The sequence below is a fragment of the Sander vitreus genome, chromosome 9, assembly GCF_031162955.1.
Source record: "Sander vitreus isolate 19-12246 chromosome 9, sanVit1, whole genome shotgun sequence".
Taxonomy (NCBI): Eukaryota; Metazoa; Chordata; class Actinopteri; order Perciformes; family Percidae; genus Sander; species Sander vitreus.
In genome coordinates, this window is record NC_135863.1 from 6,522,260 (window position 1) to 6,532,658 (window position 10,399).

Here is a 10,399-nt window from a genome sequence, read left to right on the forward strand (position 1 = left end):
TGAACAATGGAACCAATCTGACTGCTTCAAAAGTGTGAACCCCACCCATAACACACAGTTGAGCCTGGTTTACCAGTTTACTCCTTTGAAATAAAAAAAAATAAAAAATACTGTACATCCTATTTGTATGAAATGTATTCAAAATATTTTTTGTAAATAATGCAGATGATCTGGAGCAGCTGGAATAAATTACCTTTGCCCATAGTAAAGTCAATTCAGTCAGATTAAGGGTCAATCTGAATCTTGATTTTTTGGGGGGGGAAATCAAGACAGAAAACACAAATATCAGAGCTACAAGGTTCTAATACAGCAGCAAGTCTAATATTGATAGTAATCAACTGGATATCAGTGAATTATTAACCCAGTTCTGACTGGTGGGCCAACAGTTTTACCAGATTTCCCTCCAGTACAGCACACCAGACTCACAGTGACCCCTCATGGTGAGATGCTCATATGGCAGCCACAAACTGTGACTCAATGTACTGTACAAATTATAATGTAAATGGGGACTATTGCATTAAATTTGCTCCTTTTAAATACACTACATGCATCTTTTGATCAGGCTCAAACAGAACATCCCCCTGCACTGAGAATAGTGCCTGCACATAAACTTATGTAGGCCTATATTATGAATGAAACTTGTGTCATCCACTCTATTTGTCCTACAGGAAAGAAAGAACCTCAAGTTAAATGAAACACTGGGACACTCATTCATGAGTATTATTATTGACATCAAATAAACTTTGTCCTTGGCATCATTTCAACATCGCTGTGCTGTTTTGATTCCAAAAGTCACTGCAGAGGCTGAACGCAAACACAAGAGAACAAACGTTAAACCAGCTCTGTCTTTTAGCTGCTGGAATCTCTGCCACCATGGCTGAATCCATATGCACATTATTACGGCTATTATCCCTGCTGTCCGTTTACACTCTGTGTGTGTACGCCGAGGGTTTTGCATTGTCGCCTATTGAACTTGCTCCGATCCCCTGTAATGACAAAGCAGTGGAGAAGCTATCTCGTCTGGCTGTAACTTACATCAATGAGGATCGCTCCGATGGCTACAAGTTTGCCCTCAACCGCATTGCAAATGTCCACCTGCACGCTCAGGTCAGTACAGAGACAAATGCCCAGTGGGAAAAGCTGCCTGGGGTTGTTGTAATATTCTGTCAGTGGGTGATTTGTTCATGTTTAACAAAGGGAGTGGGGAGGACAGGTTAGTTTGCCTTCTGTTGTTGCTGCAATATCAAAACATCCATGTGAAAAAAGGAAGTCACACGCTGATAGATTTAACCAGCCGTGGCCAATCTTCATGTCAGTGGGATTCCATTTGAGCAGATTTGTGTTTTGTTGTGACAAATGACAAACAGTGTGCACAGTCAAACTTCTAATCAGAAAGCACCCCTTATACATTGTCACAATGTGCCGACTCTCACTCTGGAGAACTGATAATGAAATTAAACTTTGCCTCTTGAGGACTTACTGTGGTCCCAAGACCCTAGGTTGGAAACCACTGAACTACATTACTAAAGACGAGAGAAACAGCAGCAATTACATTAGTGTGCAACCACTAAAGAATGAAAACAGCAATAAAGATTTGTTGTTTGCACTTTGTTGTGAATGACTGTCATCAGTCCGTGTCGGTTATAATAAACGTAACAGTCAAATTGGCATACAGAATTTCAAGTCAAGTTACCTCCCCCTTCACGACTCATGAAAAAATGACCGAAATGACTGTTAATAAAAGTCCAGGTCATTTGAGTCCAGGACCGCTGGGACATATCTTACACTACAGGCTTTATGAACTTCATGCTGTCATCTGCTGAAGGCTTTTGTAGCCTGGCTGTGGAAAGTATGAGGTTTTAAGAGGCTCAGTTCAACTTCACGACCTGAAAAGGCTTCCATTATGCCTGGTCAAATTGTTGAGATTTGTTTTCAGTGCTACCTCTAACATTTATATTGCCCAAAGTGTTATAGGGTATTACATAAAGCACCTCCTAAAGGGTTCCTCAAGATGTTACTGAATACATGAAGGTACCTGACCGAATACCTCTCAGAAATCTCAGCCTCAAATGTGTGTAATGCTTCTATTTATTACATAAACAAAAATACTGCTGCATACAACAGTACTGTTGGAAAATCTGAGCACACAGCATTATTTGTATATCCTCTCTCTTATTACTTGTGTATGCATTGTGCATGTCAGGGCCCAGCAGGCAACGTGTATTACCTGGACCTGGATGTCCTGGAGACCAAGTGTCACATAAGCAGCCCAAAACCATGGAAACGATGTGACGTCAGACCATTCATGGAAACAGTAGGACACACAGACAGACAGACACACACACACACACACACACACACACATTTGTACTTTACGTTTGTACTATACTTGTGAGGACTTTCGCTGGCAAAAAGGTCTTTAAAGGTTTTAAGAGTCACAATATCTAACACTATCACCTTAACTTGAATTTCTGAAGTGTCATGGCTACTTTAAGAAATCCTATGAAGTCATTTTAGCCTATCCCATTGGCCGATGTTTTTGTTTGATACCAGCTAATTTCTATATTCTCCATAATGTTTTTATTTAAGGAGCTCAGTCTAACACTGTTAGCTACGGATGTGGTTTAACCCAGGAGGGACCTGGCTGATGCGCTACCCTGATGTTACCTTGTTGTGTAGCGTTTAAGAATCTGCAGGCTTTTGTTGTGTTGCAGAATAACAATACATTTTAGTTTTTTAAATCCATGTACCATCCGTGTACAAATCCACGTGTAACTGTAAGACAGCATTTCAAACAAAGGTTTAGTGGCAATGTGCCACAGCAGTCAAAAACTCTTTGCCCTTCCGGGCCAAACACCTGCCGACAACAGTTTGGATCCTACCGTTATAGCCTTGCCCCAGGTAATAGCAGAGCGACACCCAATGTACACTCATGTACTCAAAACAACATATTTGGCTCCCCTACTTTTGCTGTGGCCCAGAGTGCATGGCCGTTCTTAGTTGGTGAACAGCTTAGGCCAGTTTTGCTCTCACGCTGGCCTAAACCTTATTCTGATTTTACATGTAAATCCTTCAACCTTATTCTAGGGAAGAACGGCCAAAATGTCCTCACTTCCCAAAAATGCTAAAACTTTGGTCCTCGCAGAGATAGAAGTACAAGACCACACACACATTTAAAGTCAGTTTGTTAGTTATGTCATATGTTGCCAAATATTTGCACTAAAGTGGCTTTGATTGTTGTAACTGGAGTTCCTTTGTATTTGTTCCTTTCAGCAAATCTCTGGCAACTGTAACACCACCATTCTCCACACACCACAGGGATACTCCTACCTGTACAGCTACGACTGCACTCTTGTCCCAGGTAACGTTAACCTGTCATTAGATTGAATACAAGGTGCTTTAACATATCAAGGACAATGCTACAATACAATATCATAGGGAGATTTGATACCAAAAAAATTTGATGGTTTTATATCTTAAAGAATTCTCAACTGCATCAGTAGATCATGCAACCACGGGTGCTGGTTAGAATTTCTCAGCAAGTAAAATGTAGCAATATCAGCTCAGTATACAAGGTGTTAGGTTCCGGGAAGTTGAGGACCCAAAGGCAGAGAGAGCAGGCAGGCAGGCAGGAGAAAGTTGAAGACGAGGATTTATTGATAAAACACAAAAATAAGCCAAGGAAGTCCTGAGCGCAGCAGCAGGCAAAAACCAATACCAAAAATGAAGACAAAGAGAATCCAAAAAACCAAGGGAGTGCAAAAAACTGGAATAAATAACAAGCACAGAAACTGACGGGAGCTGACACTGGGAGATACGACAGGAACGAGCAAACACAAAAACACACAATGATCTGACACAGGACAAGGGGAACACAAAGACTAAATACAGAGGGGTAACGAGGAAACAAGAAGCAGGTGACACAAGGGCTGGGAAACAGATGGAAAACATCAGGCAATCACAAGAGCGGGAAAACACAAGACATGAAGTAAAACCAGACAAGACAAGACAGAAAACCAGACTATCAAAATAAAACAGGAAACAGAACATAAAACAAGACGACCGAAAATCACACAATCACAAGGAGACAAGACAGAAAACAGGCTACCAAAATATGACAGGACAAAACACCAAAACCATAACATTAATAATGGCTTTCTGGCACACCGAAATGGAACTGAGCCGTAATTAATATCATTAGTTACACCTGTGCATTTCCCCATATGACAAATTAAAATGTTGGCCATGACAAATGTCTATTAGTTTCACCCTACTCTCAAACTGAAATTCAATGTTTATTTTTTAGATCACTTAAAAGCCCTGGACACAGTTGTTTAAGTTATTTTGCCTGTTTAGACCTCTGCTCAAACTGCAAATATTGTATATATATTTAAGGAATCTTAAAGCTGTAAGATGTTCTTCCCTTACAACCAATGACGTAATGCCTGTGTGAGTGTACTATTGGTACATGGGGGCTTTATTACATCATTAACAAGAGATGTTCCAAAACATGTTTTGTTGCTTCTTCTCTAAGCTTTTACTTAATACTTAATACTTAATACAAAACTAATTATTGCTTTTATTACATGCCCATGCATTTCTGCCCAACATATACTGCATGCAATAACTTGTTTTTTTTATTTTTATTTTTTGTATAGCACCTTTAAAAATAACAGCTTACAAAGTGTGTTAACAGAAGAAACAAAAGCATAACAAAATATGAATATACACAGCACGTCAGTACACATACACAACAACAGATGGGACAGCTCTAAAGGACAGAAAAAAAGAAAATTCACAAGTAGATCGAAGATAAGTGGAAATAGCATGTTATAGGAGGACAGTCAGTAAGTGGCGATGAACAGAGAAAAGGCAAAAGGATAAAAAGGATAAAAAGATAAAAAGACAGCATCACATCAAAGCAAGACTATAAAATGTGTTTTAAGAAGTGATTTAAAAGAAGTCACTGATTCATTGTTATAGTTTTAATTTCAGTGCAAATGTAACCTTTCATCTATACTATCTCTGTCTGGTTCCTGTAAAGATCCCCCAGAGAAGCTCCAGCAGACCTGTCCAACCTGCCCCCTCCTGCTCCCTGTAGATAGTCCACAGGCTGTGAACGCTGCTCAGGCCACTTTGGCATCCTATAAGAGACAGTCCACACTGGGTGCAGAGCTCGGAGTAAAGAATATCGCCAGAGCTGCAGCGCAGGTACAACTGGATATACAGTTATTAACTCTGATTGGACAAACAAAGCTCAGGGGTTCATGTCATTGCACAACAATGTGTTGAATGTTACGTTTATTGGGAAATGACACTCAAGAAAAGACTCTGGGTGTACGTGAGCAGATGGCACAGTGCACATATGAGCTCATGTGTGCCAGATGAGTACCTTTACTGCTCCACAAATACCATAATGATGCACAAGCTCTGGCAAGGTTGCAAAGAATTACTGAAGGCACTGTAGACCATACTGTCTCGCCAGGCTTTTGTTTGGGGAGAAAATGAGAAATTGAATAGTTTGCTTGGGGACAAAAGCTCAGACTAATTAATTCACCTTAGCTAACATGTTTTTGTGCTCTAAAACCAAGATGATAGCTATTACACTACAGCTACCATGCCGCCTCTCTGTATCTGCCTGTGTGTTTGTGTGTTTATTTGTTCTATTTGCCCCTTTCTTACTATTTTATTTTTACTATTTCAGGTTGTGCCAGTGAAAGCTAGCTTTGTGGAGTACACAGTCCAACAGTGTCAAGAGGGAGTGACAGAAAGAGGCACCTGCCGGCGACTGACAATCAAGTCTGACACAGAGGTGCTCAACAAGGAGAGTCCAGAGTCAACAGATTCAAAACAAGACATTATCTCGACACAATAAACATACCAAATTAGACAAGTAACATGCTAAATTAGTGTAACACTATGATACTAGACATTTTACACAAGAACTGGAGCATATCATTCCAATCTTGATTTGGATTGAATGAAGGTACTTCATTAATTTCTGCTGACAGTCTGACACTCTTATGGCGCTAATTAATGTTGTTCAGAAAACTAAAATAAACATCAATCAGCCAGGCAGCATACTGTTTACTATCAATGAAGAAGCTTCTGGAAGTACTGTTACTTGATGACATGACAGATTCATTTTTTTGTTTTAAAACCGACACCACTAAATGGCTGCAGTGATTGCTTATTTTATTGAAGAAGCCTGACAGGTCCTCTCCTCCTTTTTTTCATTTTTTTCTAGCTGTGACCCAGTGTCTGATAAAAAATTAATAAAACTTCTCATCTTCTCCTCTCAGACTGCAGGTTTCTGTGCAGGATCTGTGCACGGAGACTTAAGCGTCCATCCTGATGTCCGGGTGTCCTGTGAGATGTTCAAAGCACAGGTACAGGGAGCTTTTAAAAAATAGTCACCATAAGAATCCAAATCAGGTGTATTGCCAAGTAGGTTTTCACATACAAGGAATTTGCCTTGGTGTTGTGTTGAATATCAGTCAATAATATGTTATACATCTTATCCCTAAGTGAATTAATTAAAAGTGGAAACGGTTATTTCGTAAAGCTTTAGTGCATAACTTTTTTATATTAATCAACGTCGAATGAGTTGATACAAAGCTAATTAAGACTATCAGCTCCACACAACTCTCTCTGTATTTCTCACTATGGCTATGTTCAAAAAATGGTGTCGACCAGCGACTTTCGTGCACAGATCAAGTGAAGAAGACCTCTTCTGAAAAGTCCATCATGTTTTTTTAATCCTCCGTGTTCTCCTTGGTTACAAGCAAATGAGTGGGTGGGGGTGGTCATGCGGATGTGCTGACAATTTTGTTGTCATTACTTAGAATTCCTCATGGGGGAGACAGAAACTACGCACTATAGCTTTAAGTGAGACCAAGATAAAGTTACAACAAATAGCCATAATCAATATGTCCAAAATTAAAATGAAAGGAAAAGAACGTAAAAAGTCCATCCTCTATCTACTTGTTGCTAACATATTGCTACATTTTTCAGAGCTTTCCTGTTCTTTCTTGACAAACTCATTCGATTTATGGGAATACTTTCACCTACATGTCAAATCTGACTCATTTTGATTATCTATCATGACAGTACAGTAAATACAGAAAAAAAGCAGCAGAAAGGTTTAATACTAATATCAGAAAAAAGCATATACCCCTCAAAAAATAACAGAACATCCTAGTGTATTAAAAGATGTAAAATGCAAAAACATGTAAAATGAACTGCCAGTCACATCACAATGTGGAAATGCATTTGGGAATGTAATAACCCACTGACTGGCCAAGATTTAATGAATGCTTTATGCTGTGTTCTTTTTCTGATTTTACTAAAGCAACCTTCAAAATGATAACTCAACTTTCTGAATGAATGCCACTGGCCATATCATTATTAGGTCATATCTTGTGTGTTGTGTCTTCAAATGTATGTTGTGCTCGAATGTGTTTAAACCCATGTGTGATATGTCAAATTGCATGGTTCTCTGCTATAATTATGGCGTCTTCGAACTCCTTTTCAGGGCTGTGGTGTGTAATGTTATATTGCATGACTGAGACTCTTTTAGCAGCCAGCGAGAGTGAGTTAGTTAAATAACAGTTTTGTGTTATTGTGTCTCTTCGGCTGCAGGATGTGGACATCTTCAGACCCGTGCAGCCTCAGGGTCACGAACTCCCCCAAGACCATGAGATCCCAACCTTCCCCACTCTGTTCGATGACCCAGGAAATGATTTGCTGCCTGTTCCCTCTTACACCACACTGCCCCCTGCTGTTCAGCCACCACCGTTTGACCCCACACCCATTCTCCCTCTGCCCTTTGACCCCCCTGTTGTGGTTAACCCCTTTATTCCCCTCAGCTCATCTTCCAGTGAGTCTGCTGAAGATCTAGTAAACCAGCAACAGCGACCCCCAGGTGCTGGTCCTTCTGCTTCATCCTCTGAAGAGATAGGAGGCCCCGTGGCACTCCGACCACCCAATGACTTCCATTACAAGAGGCGTGACCGCAAGAGACGGCAGGCCCTGGTGGAGACCTCACCCTCTCACAACCCAACCTTCCTGTCTGATTTCCCCAGTGGGACTTCTCCTTTCCGCTCCTGTCCTGGTCCTGCTCGCTACACCACAGTTTAACTAACGTGAGGGGTGGACCGATAAACTGCTCCGCTCCCTGTCACTGGAGGCAGTAATAGCCTTTTTTTATGATAATGATAGGAATGCTATCTCTTCTCATTGGCCCTGAAATTACCTCTCTGCTGCTAATACTGCTCCCAAAGCAGCCAAAGCTAAAACCATACATGTATTTGAAAATGGCTTCAAATATTTTAACTATTTTAAATAAATCTTGAATCCCCTGTCAACTGCTTGATGAATTTATATACTTCACTTACTAACAGTCTAATACTTACAGTATCTATTTTGGTGGTATAAAGCAAAGGAATTTAGATTTTAGAGCTGAATCTAAGAGCAAAAAAAGATTAGTCGGTTTATTGATTCGTTGATTGAAAGATAATTAATCTGAAAGAATTTTGGAAAGAAAAAAAAACATCTGCTAATTGGGTTTACGGATGAGTGAGTTTTTTGCTTTCCATGTGTTTTATAGCTTTCTAAATTAAACATATATTTGGATTTGGGCTTTTCAAAACAGGACATTTGAACACATTGCTTTAGGTTCTTGGAAATTGTGATGGGCATTGTTTGGATGTTTTGTAGTCTAAACAATTAATTCATTAATTTACATTAGTTGCACCACTAAAATATTCAGCAGCAGTGATTTCTCACAACCAGTGTACTGAATTCCCTTGTAACACATTGCACTACCATGCCCTGATAATGGATGAAATGATTTTTCTTTTTCTTTGAACTTGAACTAACATGTTTTAAGAAAACATTTAAAGAAAAGTACAAAGTTCTGTGAGGAAGCACAAACATACTAGACAAAAAAAAATACCAAAAATACATTCAGTGAGAAAAACCCAAAGGGGGCCTATGTCGACACAGAAACTCGAGCTTTTAGAAAGAGCAGAGCGACATAGACGAAAGAAGCAGTGGAGAGTGTCACTTAGTCTGATCTTCAATAAACAATGCATCCCTCCTTTTTTTCAGAAACTTGCCCTCCATATAACCAGTCACCAACCATAATTCAAGCAATGTGCAGTCAACAGCAATGACAAATGCACATACCTATAATACACCATGAGATGAAACATTGCCAAGATAGAGCAAAGCCCACAAGTCAAGAAGCAGCAGTCTGTCTTCATTTAAAGGACAGTGGAAACTCCCTTGGGGAAAGCAGAGTACAAAGTTATTGACAGGTGGTTTGAAAGATGACTGAAAAAAAGTCCTTAATAACCATCCTGAAACAAAGTGAGAGGCTGTGACACTGCTGTTCTGCTGCCCTGACATCCATTCACATACCACATACCACCCTGCCCTGGTGGGACCATGCTCCCCTCAGACTGACAAATTACATTGAGGGTTAACTTGTGTATGCATTCATTCAAAGTGACTGTTGAATTGAAGAAATCCTTTTTTGTACAACTTATTGTAGAATTTCAACTGGTCACTACATTTATTTGCATATGCTTGTTGTTGTTTTTACTCTCTGACAGACAAAGCAGACCCATCATGAGATTCATTTTTTTATTTATTTGGAACATAATGATTTTTGGTAAAGTTAAGGGAGCATATGTGGCTGGTCAATGTGAGGTGAGGCATCTTGAAATGTGCTACACCGGGGTGAATTGAGCGGTGTAAAAGGCATTTAATACACAACGAGAATCTTGAACTTCGAAACATCAGTTGACAAAAACAATACTACCACATGGTCCACTAGCTGTTATTGAGCTTTTGATTGTATCATTATATCTTCTTCAACAGATGTGTAGTTTGACATAGCCCAGGCTATAACAGATCCATCATAAAATGTATTTAGAACTTCACTCTGTTTGGTGCTTGTGGAGATTAGACATTAAGCCGAAAGGTACAATTTACATTGGACATACAGTACTTTTATTTTGACATGTTAGATTATTTGTTTAACCTCAGGCTGCTTTCATACGTTTCTCGGAATTATCCAACTCCAACTTCAGAATTTACAAACTCCTTTGTAAAAAGCCTATATTTATTTAATTATTTAATTAGGAGCTATTGTTATATTTTAGTTTAGCTAACTGAGTAGCACAGAGCCACTTTGTCCGACAGGGGGCGGGAGAGACCTTCAAATCTATCTATCGAGTGTAACTGCTGCTGAATTAATTTAATCTGTGGCCGCATTTTGCAGTATAAAAATGACTTTAATCCATCAGTGAGGACCTTTACATTGCCCCGCCCTCTAAACGTCACATTTAAATACTTTTTTTTTTTTTACAGATCTGATTGGTGGATCGTTTGC

General features: G+C 39.6%; 1 protein-coding gene across 1 annotated transcript; it reads left to right on the forward strand.

The window, feature by feature from the left end:
- The first annotated feature begins 873 nt into the window (after positions 1 to 873).
- LOC144522924 (alpha-2-HS-glycoprotein) lies at positions 874 to 8,139 on the forward strand. The gene is made up of 7 exons (XM_078258171.1): positions 874 to 1,107; positions 2,204 to 2,314; positions 3,274 to 3,361; positions 5,045 to 5,211; positions 5,705 to 5,812; positions 6,303 to 6,389; positions 7,642 to 8,139. The coding sequence occupies exons 1-7, from the start codon at positions 874 to 876 to the stop codon at positions 8,137 to 8,139; spliced, it is 1,293 nt and encodes a 430-aa protein (XP_078114297.1).
- Positions 8,140 to 10,399: the final 2,260 nt, after the last annotated feature.